Source organism: Anopheles coustani, chromosome 2, assembly GCF_943734705.1.
Source record: "Anopheles coustani chromosome 2, idAnoCousDA_361_x.2, whole genome shotgun sequence".
In the NCBI taxonomy this organism is placed as follows: domain Eukaryota; kingdom Metazoa; phylum Arthropoda; class Insecta; order Diptera; family Culicidae; genus Anopheles; species Anopheles coustani.
This window is the reverse complement of record NC_071289.1, coordinates 3,052,887-3,072,610: the sequence shown is the minus strand read 5'-3', so window position 1 is coordinate 3,072,610 and position 19,724 is coordinate 3,052,887. Positions and strand designations below refer to the sequence as shown.

General features: G+C 48.3%; 1 protein-coding gene across 1 annotated transcript in view; it reads left to right on the top strand.

Annotated features, from left to right (window-relative positions):
* LOC131267472 (protein sickie) overlaps window positions 1-19,724 on the top strand; it is a 191,452-nt gene that overhangs the window by 94,074 nt on the left and 77,654 nt on the right. The window contains exons 5-8 of the mRNA XM_058270359.1: window positions 4,957-5,093; window positions 6,888-7,035; window positions 8,492-9,326; window positions 9,369-10,447. Of these exons, the coding sequence (XP_058126342.1) occupies window positions 4,957-5,093; window positions 6,888-7,035; window positions 8,492-9,326; window positions 9,369-10,447 (2,199 nt within the window). The remainder of the gene's footprint in view (window positions 1-4,956; window positions 5,094-6,887; window positions 7,036-8,491; window positions 9,327-9,368; window positions 10,448-19,724) is intronic.

The following is a 19,724-nucleotide window of genomic DNA, read 5'->3' as shown; positions in this document are numbered from 1 at the left end:
GGCGGGGGGATACCACATCAATCCAGTTTCGTGTAACGCCAGACACTGGGGCTATAAATTATGCAATCTCTCGCTCAAATCTTTCCTCAAACAACGCATAACTTGCCGATTTGAAACACACGCACCCAAACTTTAAGTGTAGTTGGAGAAACAAAAAGTGTTCCCATAAAAATAAATCCATCGTCTTTTCCGAACAACATTACAAGTGTCGTTCGGAAGATGGCTAAACTTTAACCTCCGCGTGCCCGAGCGCGGTCGTAAAGTGTGGTGTCTTTGGACCGGTCGAACTTGTCTGTTGAATTGAAGCTGAAGCACCGAAGGAACGGGTCGGGTTCGACCTCCAAAGCTACCGGCGTCGATGCACCGATTCCTAAATAGGTAATTTCCACTTTTCAACTGTCCAGGCAAAATGGTCGCAACGTTCTCGATAAGGAGCGAATCGACTTTAAGCCATGTAGAAGAACAGAGGGTTGACTGAGGTGAGATGCAGCGTTGCAAAATTTGTTTTGTGCAAGAATGTTCTTCCCCGTCCCCGGTTCTCTCCTTCATTGCATCTCAACTTCTTACCTTTTGGATGCGATTTTTATTCAGGTAGAACTTTTCTCTGCATATCTGATACTGGGACGAGGCACGACGAATATGTACGTGAAGATGATAAAAGTTTCGAAAGAACGATCGAACGAATCGTAACGCAGGAATGCAAACACAATAAAACATTTTACGTCCAATCTTTGGAGAGTCTAAAAAATTCAAATATAAGGTCTCTTATGGATGCCTTTGTATGCAAAACATGAGTTCTCTTTCCCGAGTTCATTGAGGATGTCATTTAGACACTTTTTAAATATAATCTCTTTCCTTCTGATTATTAGATACTTTACCACATTCTTTTAACCAAAATGCTACATTTTCTCAAAAAAGCAACTTATTATGTTGCTCTGGCCTTCTTTCCTCTCCATATAGGTCACCTAACCTCCTCATAACACTGAGTGCTTTACCATTTGCGGAAACCGTGACCCGCAAGGCTCGGGATACCTTCCGTTCCGCCCCCTGTCAGTCAATCCACCCGCTTCGATCCACCGATCGGAAACGAAACGGCGAAGAAAGATTAGCATCAATTATTAGCATTCACTAGCCTTAGTCCCGCGCGAAGTGGAAGCCGCGAAACTCTCAACGCAACGGTTCTTTTCGGTTACAATTAGCCGGCCCACGGGAATCTTGCAAGTCGTCGCGAGAAAGCATCGATCTTAGTCCATCCGATGTCGATGGGTGGATGTGGTCGGGACCCTCTCGCTGCCTTTGGCCCAATTAGCTCGCCGGCCCGCTAATCGCCGGCTCGGAACAGCATGCCCGCTGTTAATTAAATCGATTCACAAAGCTCAAACCTCATCGTGGCGACGATCATCGTATCGGTTGGCAGGCGGATCGATTGATTTTTAAAGACGTGACATTTTCGACATTCGAACCCCGTCCGCCCGAAGCTGAACTAATTATGCTTCCCGCGCTTAGATGCAGGAACGCGCGTGGACCGTTTCAGTTAAGTGTCATCAGCTCGAGGCCGGGGCAGATGTTGGAAGGAGAATCCAAACAGAATCCAAACTGTTGCGCGCAGAGGCAACTCACAACAAAGTTTTATTTTTAAGCCGGCCTTTCCTCCCCTTGTCTCTCTCGTGCGAGCCGGTTTGCGTAGTCTGCAGCATATGTCATGGGCGTTGACGGATGAGGGCTGTGATGTGGCGTTTGGACAATCGATTCTCCCTACAGTTCTTGCTTCCCAAAGTGGGTCATTGTTTGAACAGGTTTCAACTATTGATTTTAAAGCCACAGGTTTTTGTAGGCAAAGATTTGAATCATCTTTCAGTTTATCAAAAGCAACAACACGCACTTGAATATTACTGGATTGTTTATACTTAAAAATGACTCAACTCTTGTGATGTATTCTAGAGCGACAGCGCACCATCGTTCTTTATCCAAATAATTCCTCCATCCCGGAAACATGCAACCGTTTTTCTCGCCTAAAATAATTCATAACTTATGCTCATCATCACCAATGGTTTCTTTTTTTTCACTCTTCCTCATCTTTGAGTTTGTTCCAATTTTAATGCTTCCTTTTCAACCACAGTTTCTCGCACCTCGCGGGAAAGAGGAAACGGCGTGGCGTAATTAAAAACTGCTTCCCTGGAACAGCCAACCAGTCCAGTCTCCCGTGGGTTGAGATAGATTCTTTTGCAACCAACGATGGTGGTGCTTTTCGAACGTTGCACATGCACGACGAACAGAACGGATACCAAAAGTGCATTGCGCGTATGATCATCCTACACACGGGGAACACGGTTCGGACACGACGAGTGAAAATCGATGCCCCGCAAGAGACTCTTTCCTGTTGGAAAACCCCAGCGCAAGGCGTACGCTCCGGCTCCGATGTGATGCAACCTAAATATAAAACCATGAAATATCGAATTCGAGACGTAATGCACGGGATATCCAACAGCTTTACGATCGCGATCGACTTTCCGGCGACTTCTTGCGCGAACCCCAAGCCTGGCTACTGGTTGTGTGCTTATGTTTTGCGACTGCAACCCGGACTTCTATTACAACGCCGAAGCCATGTTGTGCACTTGTTGAGCGTAATGTTTCCCCACCGTGGGGCACACACAAGGTGGAACATGATTTAATTTGCCTTCCCTTTTTAGAGAGCTCTCCTTTGGTTCTCCGCGAGTCACCTGAGTAGTATTTTGTGGTTTTTTGCTGTAGAAGAAACCCCTGGTCTTTATGCTATAGCAAACCAAACGGAGCCATAAACTTTATCTTGTGCTCCGCACGAACACGCAAGTGGTGGACAAATTGCCTTCGGAGGGAAATGCAAAATTGCCCTCGCCGCACTGTCATCGGCATTATCGTTTGCTGTCACTTTGTGTCAGCCATCAGGTGGAGAAGATCGTTCAGCTGATAATCTTCAGCGGCCTCAACGGCGGCGGCTCAGTGAAAGTTGTTTGCTTTCACGTGTGCACGGCTTTGAAGGGGAAAAGTCAGGCGTCAAAGTCGTCTTTCGAAGTTGACATGCAAAAATATCCGCACAAAGTGTCGCGTAATGAGCAAATCGGCTCATAGGAACCCGCAGCAGTTCTCGTTTATAGCGACCCGAGTTCCGTTCGGTTCCGGTTATCAGCTGAACGAGAGCCATTTCCGCCAACAATTGCAGGCAAATAAAACACCTCCACCATTAACCCCTTGCATGAACCGTTCAACGGACGAAAATATCACCAGCTGTGCGATTGCCATGGTCTAACGAGCTTTCGGTCGCGGTTTGTTACGCGTTGAACCTAAAACGAAACAAAAAAACATCGCCATCACCACAAGTGGCGGGAGATTCATAAATAATGTATGAAGCTGCGTCCGATTGCGCCGTTCGGCACTAATTGCTACCGGAACGATTTGCTTCGGTTTTGTCGGGGTTAGATGATGATTCCAACAACGAACGGGTTCTAGCCGTTCTGTCAATGAACTCTTGTCCTGGCTCTATCTCAGAGCCAGCGCTGGTTGGGATGTTTTTAGTTGTCTTTGGACTGAAAATTATACTCGCCCCGTTCAGGAGCTGGTCAGCAGCAGCAGCTGGATATCGCAATTCGTGGAAGTCTAGTGCGTGCTGGGTTAAAAACAACGGGTTGACAGTACCAGCAAAAGGCTCATGTTGCGACCCCTAGCGGGTGGCGGGCATATGCTGCTGCTGATGGTGGGGATATGGATGAGCCTACAACGAGGTCCACGAGGTCTGCCTGAGCATGTGCAACAGCTGCCGGCGTTTTATGTGTGTCCTCCCTCTATCTCTCTTTCCCGGTAAGACCAGAAGCCTTTCAACGAGCAGATCTAACTGGAAGAAAAGATGAGGTAAAAGGTTTGTTTGTGTCCAGAAACGCCCACCGACCGAGAAACCCGTTCCCTCCAACTCCAAGACATAGAGGCACAAGCACCGGAGTTGTACTCATTTGATATTCTACCATCGCACGCGTGCAGCCAATGTTCGAGGTGGAGTGCATCTGGAACTGGACCAACACTTCGGGGCCAGAATTAGCAATCGGTTCGGTTCGTGCCTGCCTCACGGTTAGCCTCCTAAAACTCATCCAACCATGCGAAAGTACCGCACCATGGCGGGGAGAGGTTGGCATTTTGCGAAAACCCGGTAGCTAAACATCAACCCCGTGGTACGCCACTCCGACCTCACTCTCAGCAGAGGCGGCAGCAAGCGTTTCAGATCCCGTTAATAGGTCAAATTTATCACACCTTTTTCCCTGCTGCAGCTGAATCCAATTTCTTGCAGGCCTTAATGTTGGGGTGGGGTACTTGGAGAAACCCCGCGGAATGATGGAATCTCTCCACCGACCCACCACCGAATGGCCTACTACATCATCCGAAGACATTTCTTGCGTTAAAACGCAACCAATTGCGCCACATGCCGGGAGGCCACAAGTAGCGGGAATCTAATTTAATTATGCAAATGTTGTTGTTGGTGCCTCATCCGACGATCACGATGATGATGATGGTGCAGGAGAAGGGTCTTCATAATGTGGGTGAGAGATAGGCATGAAGAAGCACGTCGGAAGGTTGGCCCAAACGATCGGTCATCCATTTGCTTTCCAACTTAACCTGACGCATAGACACTTGCCTTCATCGCCTATCGACCGTCTCTAATCGGTTGCATTTGCATAAGCTCCCTCCTCGAAAGTGTCCGAGCATTGCCAATTAATTTGGAATGGCAGCCGTTTAATCCCACTTTCTCTCTTCTGTTCAGATCAAAAACTGTGTTTTTCCCTTTTTCCAAACGCCAGGTGCGACGATCGACAGCATGATTGACTTTTAGCTACTAGCTACGACAAGCATTAAAAACCTTATGACCCAATATTGTCTTATTCATCCTGCTTATCTTGGTCTCTCGCTTTTTCTTTTGTTTTGTTCTTCCAGACAACTTCCGGTCCCGTACGCAAAGGCCGGCGTCAATGGCGGCACAGCGATTCCGCTACCGGCGACCGTGCTCGTCACGAGACGATGTCCACCGGATAAAGTGCGCCCACTGCCACCGACACCTAACCAGCAGACGGGTAAGTAAAGTCTCTGCCGGAGATTATTCTCTTGCTACCAAAGATGACGCCGTCGACGAGGATGATGATGATGATGATGATGATGAAGAGAAGACAACGATGATGTTCGATTCAACGCTAAACGCTTGGTATTACCACTCACGAGAGGAGGAATTGAGAACGGTTAGTTGTTAATTAGTTTTCCACCGGATGGAAACCCTCTTGCAGTGTTTAGACCGGGAGGGTTTTTCGGGAAAGGTGGCGGAGATGAAAGCCGGGTGATAAAACTTTTATCAAAGACAGTTTCGAGCTTCTTTGCCAAATGTGACTCGGACCCAAAAGTGTTTTAGTTTTGAAGAAAGTTTCGGGACTTCGGGGTTGAATGTTTGGGCGGGTCAATGGATCTCAATGCGGAAAACTTGGTAGTCGCATTAGCATTAATCTTTGTATTCAATTGAATATCGTTGTAAATCAAAGTTATAATTAAAGGACTTCGCCCTTCGAGTGCGACGGTATCATATTGAAATAAGTTATTGGAGTTACAACTTCCCCCATCTGAAAGAGAACTCTTATGGATGTCAGTTATATCCAAGAAAGGTCTACCATATTGTGCTCCCCGATTGGTTGGAATTGCAAATCAAAATCCATCCTCATGAGTGCAAGCTTGATTGCATTTCTTAGCCGCTATTACATACTGATTGGAGTTTGAAATTTACATAGGACGAATTTGCATATCGAATCGAGTTTTCCCGATCGAAACCCTGGGTCGTAGAATGCCTTCTTTGTGCTAGCCATGGAGCTAGTTATAAGTACATTTCAGCTTTCTACGGCATCATGGAATAGACCCTGTGCAGTCCGGCTCAACATAGTACAACGCGCGTCCCCCCTCCGAGAATGACCGAGAATGTACACGAACCCCCAATCTCTGGAGGGAGTGCATTGCCGTAAACGGCAATTAAAATGAAACTCGATTAAAATTCATCGTTTATCTGGATAGCACACTGCGTACGGAAGTCTGATGGTTTGAAATTTGGTTGGGACATCCTCTCCCCTTGGTGTCTGGTGTACATATTAGAATAAAAGTCTCACCGAAGTCCAATTAGACTGTTCCACTCGCATTCGAGCTGCGGAAACCAGCGTCTCGTATACAACATGTTTAATCTCCTATAAATTAATTATAAGCAAGTCCTCATACCGGTGCGAAGCGAGTGACCGTCTCTCTCTCTCGGTCTGCTGGATATTGAAGTCCATACCACTGGCTCTTTGAGGGTCAGTTTTGATGGTTCGGTTTACCGTAAGATAAACTTTATCCTCCCGGGCCAGAGACCTGCCGGAGAATGGTGTCGGGTCGGTCATATATCCGATAATGTTTACCAACAGTTTCATCCACAAGCAACTTCCTGCAGGTCCTGGGATTAAGCTGAATAATAAATTATCACAACTCGGAAAGCGCTTGGTCGGCATGCGTTAGGAGTCAGAAGCGGAGGTCCCAATGCCTTTACGCTTCGACACAAATTCACAGCACCGGCGGGAGACATAGTAACCGAATACGACAGAGGAGTGCCTCTCCTCAAAGTGGTGCATCCTTCTACGAGATTGAGAGGTGGCTCACATTCATCCACCGGTTGAGATGGAGTTGGCCAAAACCCTTGGTTAAAAGGAACACCCCAACCCAATTTCTCATTATTTGTAGATTTTAAATTCATACGCTCACACCATCATCATCATCATCGTTGGGTTACATCGACACTGGTAGGACTGGGTTGGTTGTGGAATTAAAAATTCATCCAGACTTTACTCTCGCCTTTCCCGCAGGGTTACATGGCGGCCTACAGAAGCACACCCTCGGCGGTGGTGCCGGTGGCGTCTCCAACAGTACGCCATCCGACGGCAATAGCTGCCCGGGGAGCCCCCAGCACAACGGTACCGCGATAATCACGCAAATCCCGAAAGGAAACAATAGGTAAGCAATCGTACTTCGGGTTTGTAGAACGGCCGGGGGAAAAGAATCCTAACTCCAGAATTTCCAAAGGCAATGCAGAACATCCTACGCGAAATGGGACAAGCAAAGTTAAATGTAAAGTAGCAGTAGCAGCTTTACCTTCATTCTTTCCCGGTTCTTTGTTTTTGGCTATTTCCCTCGCTCGCGATTGTTAACGACTGCGTTGGGGGTTTGCGGAAGTAAAACGCTCACTGAAACTTTCCTCAACTACTTATCCGCGCGGGAAAGGAAAAGAAAGTGCGGCTATGGCAAAAAGTTCTTGATTCATCCTGCGATAGTGCCGCAGACAAAGGTGAACGCTTAGCCTATGTGGTTTATGGGTTTTGAAAGAGGAATCTGTCACTGTTTTTTGCATGAAAAGAGAACCCAGTTGTAGTTTGCAGTGGATTTTTCCGGCATAGCTTGGCGGGCATTCACCTTTTAATCACTCTAAAGCGGTTTGGTGCAGACCGTTCCTTGAATAATAAATAATTATGTTATTACTTCCATAAAGAATGCATCCGTTTGAGGAGGAATTTGCGGAATACTTTACTCCACCTCAAAAAAGCCTTTGGAGAAGATACCTTTAAACGATTGTGATGGCAAACTGCATTCCTTATTTGCTCCACATACCCGAAAGGATTTCGTGAAAACCGAAATTAACCCCCGTGAACCCCATCACAGCCATATTGCCAAAAAAGTGACACGCGCAAATTTATTCCGATTATCGTCGCACCTCACCATCCAAATATGGACAATCGAACCCCGAATCGAACCCCGCACAGCATGGCGTCCAACACGAATTAACACTTACTTGTAGCATAAATCAAAAGTCCACCCCACATCCGTCCGTCTGCTTGTTGTTGTTTGGGTTCCCCGTTGGATAAGAAAAAGGCCTTCCCTTTTTTCTGCAGTGTTTTAGCTCACATCGAACCACGGGAGTGTAAGGCGGGTCGGTTTGGGTTTTTGGGCAGGCGCCCAAATAAATCAAAAGTCAAGACCGTAGGACGTGCCTGTAAGTTACGCGTCTTTTAAGAAAAGTAACCTCCCTTCATGGTGGGAGCACCAACTGCTGTCAATTACCCAAACATTCCCCCGATGGTTCGACGAGCCATTTCCAGGTCGAGCGAATTGCCAAATTGAAATGTGCGTGGAATGTAACTTCCGCATGCGAATACCAATGACTCCAAGGGGTTCCCAAAATTCCAACTGAGTGTGTTTTTTTTCGCTCTCTCTCCCTTTTTTATTCGAGCCGGTTGTCAATAAATCAGCCTCAGAAGCATAATTTCACACCCAAATTTAACCTTCCCCCGGTCCTATATAGCGTCACGGATGTCACTGCATCGGGATTTGTTTATGGTTTAAATCCCAAGACTTCGAGGTTGATCGTCGTTTATGCTTACTTATGTATTTTGCGTTTCTTTCCTACCCTTTCTAGCCTACGCCTGCCACAAGGGGCCAATTGTAAAATTCCTGCCAGCCCGTACTCGGCCGCGACGGGGAACGCGGCCACCCTGCAGCACAACAACCACCACAACAACAATAACAACACCATCACGCTGCTGCCGAATGGCAACGTGACGAACATTCCGGCCAATCCCGCCCAGAACCACCAGAAGCACTCGATGCTGGACAAGTTCAAGCTGTTCAACAGCAAGGAAAAGCAGGACCGGGCGGCCCAGAAGTCGCAGATCTCGAAGCGCACCAGCTCGAGCAGTGGCTTCTCGTCGGCCCGCAGCGAACGCAGCGACTCCAGCCTCAGCCTCGACAATGGCCACCCGACGACGACGACGACGGCCATTCCGGGCGCGAAGATTAAAGAGTCCGGCCTGAAGAAGCTCGACTCGGGGGCGAAGTCATCGTCGACGGTGTCGTCCGCCGCGTCCAAGTCCTCCACGAAGCTGATTTCGTCCAAGTCGAGCTCGAAGGAGGCGGCCAAGGCGGCGGCGAAGGCCGAGAAGCTGCAGCAGCGTAACGGCAAGGACGCGGGAGGGCAGGATCCCCACCAGCAGCACCAGGTCCAGACGCACATTCCGCTCGCGCCGCAGAAGGCGCAGAAAATACCGATGGCCACCAACGTGACGACGACCTCGATGGCGGCGTCGGCCGTTGGTGCGTCGGCGATGGCTTCGAAGGTGGCGGCCACCGACTCCGCCGCGCGACTGAAACTTGCCTCCGTGGGTAGCGCCGGGCGAAAACTGGACGCCAAATCCGAAAGTAAAACTAGTTTACTCCAGCACCACCAGCTTCAGCAGCAGCAGCAGCAGCAGCAGGTTGGCTCGCAAATGATGATGGTGTCACAGTCGCACATTCAGTCCCCGAAAAGCATGGTGCAATCCCAACAGCAGCAGCAACAACACCAGCTGCAACAGATGCAACAGATGCAGCAGCAGCAACAACAACAGTCTGCAGTGAACACCGGCATTCCCAAACCGATGGCTGCCATCAAGGGAACGAGTAAGCCCTCCTCGCAGCTGCTGTCTCCAGGGTCCGGTTTAAAGGAGGAAGGAGCCGTGTGCAAGGGAGCTTCCCCGCCGAACAACAACAACGCCAACGGAGGACCGCAGATCAGTGTTAGTGGCAACAACAACTCCATGCTGGGGCAGCAGCAACAGCTGACCACGAACAGCGGAACCAACAGCATGTCCGACAGTATGCACTCGAACTCCACGCAAGGTGCCTCGATGGGGCAGCACTCGAACTCGAGCGAAACGTCCAGTGTGGTCGCGTACCGGCCCAGCTCGGAGTCGGGATCCGAGCAGCTGATCCATTCCCCGCAGAAGCTCGTCCCCGCCAACGGTGGTCCCGGTCCGCTGCTCTACGCCGGTCAACCGGATGTGAATCTCAACAGTAGCAGCGTTAACGGTAGTCCGGCGGCACAACAGAATGGCGGTGCGGGGCACGTCTTCCACAACGGTAACCATAACCTCAACAACAATAACAACAACAACCTCAGCAAGTTCAACACCGTCCCGACGAAAATCCTCAACACTGCCAACCCGGGGGGCGGCCCGACGACGATCTACGAGCAGGAGGAGAAGCAGATCACCGTGCTTCCGATGAGGCCGCTCCTGCGAGGCTACAACAGCCACGTTACACTGCCGACCCGCGGTACCCGTGGGCATCATCCGCATGTCCAGCACCATCACCATCAGCTGATGGCGGCCGACTACTGCGAAGACTACGGTGGCCCGGGTGGAGGATACTGCAGCGATGGTGACGCACTTCGGAAGATCCCGGCCCGCTACTCCGACAATATCGACAACGGCTACCTCTCGGAGGGCGGTGGTGGTGGAGGGGTAAGCATGCTGACCGCCAATGGCCGCCAGCAGCACGCGTCCTACATCAGCTCGCTGCGCGCCCGGACCCAACTCCCGACGACCATCGAAGAGCGGTGAGTAGCTCATTTGAACCGCGGGCTCCGGAACATGACAGTGCATGAAGTTGTCGGATTAGAAATTCCTTAATTTTCGGGAGATTACCCGTACAAACCGGAATGGCATGTTCCGGCGGGAAGATTGTGGTTTAATACTTCGAGGCACCCTTCGTGAAAGGTTGTCCTGGTTGAGGTTACGATTAATAGTGAATCCTACGGCCAACGATAGTCCACGTTCCTGGATGTAGGTTATTGCTGTCCACCATCATTCCTACTGTTTGCTCGACCTAATCCCCCCCCGGAAGTGCCGAAAGATGGCCAGCGATTCCTTATCCGTGGGGCGAATACCGTCGGGAAATGTTCCATTCCGGACAAATCCCAAAATAATTGAACCTTTCCGTAATGCGATCCCGGTTTGACAAGTGTGAATCAACAACGCACGGGGAAGGATTTAGTTTTCTCCCCACCAAAAAACGGGGAGCAAGTTGTTTAATGGCGGTTTACGGTTGTGATGGTTCGGTGTCGTATTGAGGCTTTGTTCCGGGCGCACGGGAAGTGTTTGTTTCAGTTGAACAATTTTTATGGGCAATTAAAAGAGCCGAAATGATGCCGCAATAGTGTTTGTTGTGCAGCACTTCTATATTTCGGGGTGCGCAAAACCGTCTCCGGTTCGAGTAATTAATTTACTTGCACTTGAAATTAATCTCAACCAAAGCGGAGCGAACCCCATCGTGGGATTTCTAGCAGCATTGTGTCGTTGTTAAAACTCACACAAAAGTAAACTGTGTTTATCGATCGATACCGCACTACAAACACCCCAAAAGGAACACAATGGCTTGGGGTATTATCTAAGAAGGGTGACGTCGACGAAGAGGATTGCCATGCCTTTAGAAACAGACTATAACCTCGAAAGTGTTCCAGCCCAAACGACTGTCGTCTTCCTTTTATGTTTTATTTAATTTTCATCTCTCCCGACCCCGGAACGATCCACCTAAACCGTCTGGACACATAACTCATAATTATGCTTGGCCATTATTTGGATGAAGGAAAAGGGAGTCTCGAACGTGCCGAAAGTGTTCCGTGGATGAAGCGATTCACTCATCGCAACTAGGAGGTGGTTTAAATTCATTGTTACGACCGGATAACAATCGAACCGAATCACATATCCTTGCACGATGTGGCGCGAATCTGCCCTCTCTTTCTCTTTCACTCACTTTGTACGGGGTTTCCTGATGATGTCCCTCCTTGTGTGCACTCGCAAACTCGATTTACGCAAAAATGGGGGCACCACTGGAGACATGGAAATTAAATTACATCCATTTAATGATGTAATATTGTTGCACTTTGTGTGCGGCTCTAGATGTGAGTGCTTTTCCACGTCCCTCGGGTGTGGGATATTTTGGTTCTCGCCGAATGGGGACAAGCTGGAGTGACCTAGAAGGAGACCGCAACCTATGTATCCTGTTGCGGTCAGCTTCCGTCACCGGGCCGTGCATTTGTCGGAGATATTTCAATCGACCAATCGATCAGACCGGTAATGGAATGAACCAAAATACTTCCATCCCCCGAGCACGGTCCGAATATAAATATCACCCGTTGCATTTGACGGGAAGGCATCCCGCTGGCAGGATGGCATTTTGTTTGTATCCTTTGTGGCAAAACAAAAAAAAGGAGCAAAACCCAACGTTACGAAATACCAAAAAGGGGTGAAATGAAAGGTTAAGATGATAGCGAAAGGAAGGAAATTTAATAATGGCACCCGAAACAAACCCGGGGACATTTGGTGAGTGATCGATTCGGATAAACGGATGCCAATGCAACAGTCAAGGCAGGCGGGGAGGGGACATTCGTGAGGTTTCCAAATAAATAAAAAATATCAGGAAGTGTAGTGTGAATCCTGTGCAGGCAAACCCAACAGGATGTTTATTGGATTTTTTAGTCCCTGTCATGCTGTCGGAGGATTTTTCCTCCCTTCTTTTCACCGTGTTTAAATTCGTTGATGGACAGCATACGATTCCTTGCTTGTTGGTTGGAGAAAAAAAAACAAGATTGAGGGTGTAATAGAGGACAAACAAAACCGAAGCTCCTTTCCGACAGCTGCCAATTTGTTAGTTTCCTCCGATTCGGCAAAACAATCGTATCGGGTGTTGATCACACAAAACTGTTGTGTGGAATTGTTTTCCGGTTACGCTTTGATTTGAAGCAGGCAACAATGTTTCACAGTTTAATATAAATTAAACCGCCCTTCTTTTATTGGCTAGGGTTTTTATTTCCCGGACGTAGAACTGACTCTCACTTCGTTCGATGCTTCGTTTCGTATTGCTTGTCTTCAAACTAAGCGTTTAATAAAAATTGTTAGCACACTGATAACCAGTATAATAACATTGTTTGGCTCCCTCTCGAGTTAATTCGCATTCTTATCAGTTGGAAGTCTTACACACTCGCGTTATTATGACTTCTAAGCTATCGTTCACATTCGCTTCAAATTAGTACTCCTCAAACTTCTCTACCTACTGGAAAGTCTTAAGTCTAGTTAAATCCGTCGTAACTGCTAAGAAGATTTCGAGTTTACGCAAGTGAGGTCTTACACTCGTTCTTTCAAAATGGTTGATAATAACCATTCAACACGGGAATCACGTTATTAGCAACAGTCTTAAAACTGCTTCCTCGAAACAATTACCTAAAAATGTAGGAATTAGTGACGGGTTTAAGGTACTTTAACTCCCGGTCGCGTTTCCCACACGATAATTCCGTTGCTAGAACTTTTCCTATCAAACCGCACGCTCCTCGTCGTCGTTGTTTTACTTCCATCCTGTGATTTCCCCGGTGTTATGGCTACACCTCAACGCCAACAGGTGGTCTCGCTCGGGTGTGCGTACCACCGTGCATTGTTGCACTTCGTGCGCGGCCATTTTCAACATCCCGTAGAAACAACACCGGATCCGGAAATTACGATAGCGAGACAAAGTTTGCCTTGTCATTTTCACCGACGCCCACCGATGAGCGACATGATAGCGGGAGCTTCCCGCGACACATGAAGGCGATAGTTTATCAAAGCGATTGAAAAACTTTTCCACACACTCACACACAAAGACGTCGCCGACATCCCGCCGGATTTGGCAGCATCGCCCCGGAGGGGGTTCCGTTTTCCGTTGACTTTGTCGTATTGTCCTGCTGTGCATTTTGCACGAACGCAGTGTCGTCTGCAGCGAATAGAGGAATCGTAGGGTAAGGGGATGGAAAATGAAAGTCGATCCAGACACGAGGGAGTTAGAGGGGTTTGACAAGGCGATAGGAAGGAAAAATATCTTCAACTTTGTTGCGATGTGTCCTGTTGAGAAGAAATTGCGAACGATGGGAAAAATTCCTCACGAAATTCCTGCTTCCGATCCGATCGTCGGACAGAAGAATGCAACGTTGTCCTCTTCCAAGTGGTGGTATTGGTTCGAAAAATGCAGCGAAATTTCCTGTTTCACCTCGTTCATTGAATATCAGCTCACGACAAATGGATCGGTAAAAGTTTTAATAATATTCATGGGAAAAATGAATGCCCCCGAAGAGTTCATCAATATCCAGACAGCGTGAAATAGTATTTATTTTAAAACCACAAAATATTCGTTCAATACACCTTGAATCGTTTCGTTGGTAGCTGTCTGCGAAGTTTGATAGCTTCTCTCTGGGAGAAAAAGAAGGGTGGTTGTACTTTGTTGTGTCGTTCCTCAAATTTTGATAAGTACTCGGGAGCGTAAATCACGCAAAGGGAACGCTCCCGTCCATTTAACACCAACTCCCGGCTATGGTAGCCTCTTTATGAATCGCTTCTGGTACGCAAGGGGATGGACTGGCTTTGTGTCACACTTTGGCAAGTCTTTTGTCGCGGCACGACGAAACCGTTTTGCTCTGCCTCTGGGCGCACGTGCCCAGTCTTTGCCGAAGGCAGACCGCGTGTCCGTTTGTGACCCCGAATTATCCCGTCGTCCGCATCGGGACAGGACGTCACCCTGTGGGACAGACCAGAAGCCTGCCGGGCACAGTCTTTTCCCTGGACAAGTCCTTTAACGCAACGGCACCCAAACACATCCGTACAAGAACATAAAGCGCATCGAGGGAAATCAGGACACACCTCTCGACGAGCGCATGGTGCGTGAATTTCAAACCGATGGCATTAGAACAGTTGCAAATTGCCGCTGGGCCATTATCACACGGTTTTCCCGCTGTGCGTAAGTAAAGACCACAAAGTCGGGAAGAAGAAGTTTGTTTGCAATGAGTTCTCGTCGTCCTTCAGTCTGGCACCACGCACCACGGTGTGAGGGTTTGCATTTGTTCCTTTCCTCCGAGGGGATTCGATATGGTTGTAAATCATTTTCCGATTTGAGCGTTCGGTGGCTCGGCGTAGCCTTCCCTCGGCCACCATTAGCGTAAATGTGGCTTTGGCAATAGATAAGGTAGTTCATTCCCCTGGGATCTGAGCAGGATATGCTGAATTATGGGAACAATCGCGGAAGGGTGCCCGGATGATGGAAGTATCTACAAATTTTCTTTTCTATCATCACAGTTGTTAAAATTGGTAATGAAACAATTTATAACGCATTAATGAAACGTTTAAATTCACAATTTAAAAAGCACAATGATGTACAACTCGGATTTGTTTACAACCAGCTATCGCTGACATTTCTTAAGCAAATGGGAAGAGGCACTTGTTCAAGTAAAAAAAGTCACTATGTTATGCAATTTATGCTTAAAACAATCTGAAACAGCGGAAATATGAAGCCAAGCGCAAAAGAACTGAAAATTCAAATTTGTGTCGTACAATTGCATACATTCAGGCTAGAGGGCGCTAGCAGTGGTTCTATAAAAATCCGACAGATGTCGCGCTGCACAAGGCGGTTACTTCGAATAGCTGCCGCTAGGTACATGTATTTTCTTGCATTTTAAAATTTGAAGATTGCAACGGTTTTATATTTTCCGTTTACAAAAATTTGTCCAGGACATTTTCAAAGCAGATATGCCTATTGTCGACGGTACGGTAATTTATCACACCGACGCAATTGACCTTCATCTGTAATTCATTAGCAAGCACAAACCCGTTTCACATAGGCAAACCACCGGCTGCGGGGTAAATATGTAGTATAAGTTTAAATTTTCGGTGCGATAATAAATCTGCATACGGCCGTATGTCAACATTATGCCGACACTTGAAACACCCCCCACTATACAAACTTTGTAAAATAAATTAACGGTATTGAGCAGGGCACTTTGCGCTAGGTATAGGTTTTAGGGATTCATATTTACGTCATTTTCCCCCAAAAGGAACCCGTCCCGACAACGAACCTGCTGCATCATGCTCAACCGCTTGAGTTCCTTCGTGAGTTCCCATCTACCCTCGGTGTGGCAAATCCTACTTGCTTTAAACCACAATTTTCCCACCTTATCAACACGGTTTCCTCGACCAGGGGACACCCGGTAGCCGGGGGACGATGTTGTGGTTTCATTCATTTCCCCCCCCAGAAAGCCTCCGTCATTGCGAACCGGGCCCAGCGGGTGAAGGAAAAGGCCGGGAAATTGAAACATCTGGTTTTGGATGAGCTTCATCGGTATCAACAAACCACGATTCCTGAACGAGGAGGAAACACCGTGAGGTGAGGCCGAGGTCATCGCACGGTCTTGCCGCTGGGTTTGGTAAATATTTTATCTCAATACAAACCCCGGCCAGCAGTTGCTTCCCGTTTTGATGTCCGTGGTTTTTCTAGCAGCGCAACACTTCTTCTGCAGGGGAAACGTTTCTTTCCATTTCGTTCCGCTTCTAACCTTTCCCTAGGGAGTGGCAAAAAGACTACTTCCCTCCGACGCAAACCGGGCGTTTGCAGAAATAGAGTAGAGCCACAGCATGACGACGATGTTTGGTATTGCTTTGGAGCCAAAGATTGGAAGCTAAGTGCAAAGTAAGACACCTTCTGGTGATGCTATTTGGGGACGAGCTTCTTCTCGTAGGGGACGGGCGATGGTTGTAAGTAGGGATCAATATCTTCTCTCCGGACATTCGCACGGTTTTTGATGTGTCCATTAGCCAGATAAGACACACCATCAACCATTGGTACCATAAAATCCCAAGTACCCTCACAATCTCCGTGCAATAAATTCGATAAAGTTCCGCGTTCCGACAACGTGCTCTTCATCTCTATTAATCCAGCCCACATAGTCAGCATAACCGCGAAAAAAAAATCTCCGTCCCATAATTGCAACCCTTCGCTCAGATTGCACGTAACTCAACAAACCTCCAAGCCGCCGAAAGGCAATCAAATCAAATTCAATTAATTAAATTGTCCCTCGTCCGCCGCTGGTGGTCAAAGTATTTGCTTGCGAGCGCTTCATCGGCCGAATCATCCAGACGTCCTTTATGGCCATCTTCCCCACACTTCCCACCCATTTTTCTCGATGTTCAATGTTCGGGGACGAGCTGGGGTGGTTGGGAGGAATAGAGGATGACAAACGCCAGCCTGTCTGGCCGTTTGTTCTTCGGGTCGGCCTTTTGTTACTGTTCCTGAATGTCTTCTCTTCTCTTATCTCGTTTCACTAGTTTTGCACAATCAACATATTCCCTGTTTTTTCTACGACCCCGATCCCGAGTATCCTGTTCCCGTGGCAGAGGAAGCAGATGTAGTGGTAGTGCCACTAGTGCTTACAATCACTAGTTTTCTTGAATGAGAGCCTCAAACCGTAAAGTATGAAATATTCTGAACGTCTTTTATCAGCCACTCCGTTGCCATTTCCAACCTTTTTTCCGGAGTGCAGCTCCGATGAGTCATAGTATCCGTTTGTTCGACACACACGAGCCGAAAAAGGGATCCGAATTTCATACGCTACACACGGAAAACCAGTGAGGGGGAAAGGACATCGATGTCTCGCTGCTGCGACTCTGGGTGCCACCGAATCGGAAGTTCACCCCTCGGGGTGCGCCACTCCATCCTTCGTCCTTCCCTTCGCACCCCCTCCTCCCTTTATTACCCTGCTCGATGCCATCATCTGTTTGGGCCAGACGAACATACACACCCAAGTCAAAACTGGAGAGTTTTCTGAGAAGTGGGTTTTTCGAGCGAGAGAGAGAGTCACTCACGCTCAGTTTTTCCTCCGATGACAGTTCCGCTTGTGGGGCCATGTTTGCGATTCGTCGGATCCGGCGCACGCGGTCACTCGTCGGTCGCTCGTCCGCACGGACAGCAAAGCAGGGCGACAGGATATTTCGAGCCCTCGCGCCAGTGTTTCGGTTCAGTTCCGCAGTCTGTCAGTCGGTCCTTCGGCAGGCGGTGGTCGACCGGGAGAAGCGAGCAAAAGCCAAAAAAAAAAGGTACTCCACCCTCGCTTAGAAGACACGGCCGGTTCCGAGTTTCACATGGATTTTTCACGCAAGAAACGTTTTCCAGTGTGTGTATCTGTTTCGGAAAAGCCGTTCACAAATTCACCGGCCGTCAGTGGAAACAATCCGTATTCTTGTGCCGTGTGTTGGCCACCTGCCAGCAACCACCGGTTGTAGTGCTCCCATTTTGCCGTCACGATCGGGGTCGGCCTGTGTGTGTGTGTGCCGCAGTGAGTGTATGTGTCTGAGTGCCGGTTCGATTCCGACGAAGGAAAGCAGAATGATTCACCTTCCTCCCTGGCTGGCCCCCTGGAAAACCTCTCCCATCGGGGAAATGCACCACGCAAGCAGCAACAACAACAAGCGTTCAATGGGGGAACGCTAGCTAAAACTGCACATTCGGGGGAAACTGACCGACAAAGGAAAAACCTACTGCTACGATCGGCGAATTTCTAGCTGTTTTGAGTGAAGGGTTGCGCCACTGCGAAATCGATTGCGAGACCACCTCGTAGGGGTGCCTCGTAGCGGGGGAGGTCGTGGCGTGTCTAGTGGACCAACAACAATAATTGCCCAGAGTGCTTCCGCTTGTGTCATTATTTTCCATTTCGATGTGATTGCGCTATCTACGCGAAAAAAAAAATCAACGACCAAATCGAAACCCGGAAACCGCCTGGTTTCCCTTTAAGTGGTGCATTTCCTAGCCCTAGCGTTTGTTTCCCTTTTCACTGAAACCCACCAACGTGGAAAGGACCTGCCTTTTTCCTAACCACCGATATCGCAAACCCAAAAATCACCCGGAACAGTGAACATCGTCCTGCCTTAAGCCTAGCCTAGCCTTTTTCCTCCCAGAGGAGCCACTCCTTGGCGAACGAGAGCCGGAGGAAACATTCGGGGTTGCTATCGGGGAAAAAGTTCACCAGCGATACACACGACGCCCCCTGGAAAACTCTTAAAGTGCGATAGTTCCATTGGCGAAGTGAAAATTGAAGGACAATATCTACAACCTCGTGGAGGAGCTCAAAAACAAAGGAATATAAGAAAACGCTCGGAATATCTTTCGACGTTAAAACCTAAGCTGAAAGAACGGAAGACGCCTGTTTTTCCACGAACCAACACGACACATTCATCGTCGGTCCTTTTGATGGCCGAACCAGCGCGAACAACAATCTTACGACATTTCGGGGCGCCGGAATTGAATTATAGCTTTGTTTTGCTGCCTTTTCTTCGCGAGTTTTCCCAACCCCTCCCGCGGCACTCAAATGCGCGACGTTTCGGTATCGATGTCAGCCGCCGCCATATCGGGTTTTTCTTCCGTTCAAATGGGAGCTAACCGGAAGAAAAGTCAAGAAGGGATGCGACGGAACAGATAAAAACGGAATTTCGTGGTGTGTTTTCTGCGTTTTCGGTGTGCGTGTGATTTTCTTCCACCAAGCTACGCGAAAACTGTTCTTGGGGGATGGTAAAGCAGCGTAAAAGCATGTCAAAAGTGAAAAATAAAAAGATCGAACATCGAGAAATTTTCCCCCGAAACTTTCATCGTAAGGGAATAAATCGATCCGGGAAAAATCGTACTCACACCGTGTTGTCCAAGGACCGAAGGAGAAAATCCCTGCGCTAAGTTTCATCTGCCAGTGAACAGGTGTTTCGGTGTCGGATTTTTCCGTCGCATCCGTCGTAGAATTTAAATCAACATTAGCAGCAGCATGCCAGCGTGTAAATGGTACGTTTCGCCGCGGGGTAAGATTTAATGAAAAACTCACTCACTAATGAGGAACAACCACTTTTGGCCCTTTTTTCCGGCTCCAGTTCAGACCTTCGCCACCCGTGGAAACTTGCGACATTTAAGGTGCCCGTTTAAATGGGTGGATTAAATCATTTCACTTAATCCCCGTTTCGTTACTAAACATTCCCGCGATAGGAGATAAAACTCCAGCGAAGGGG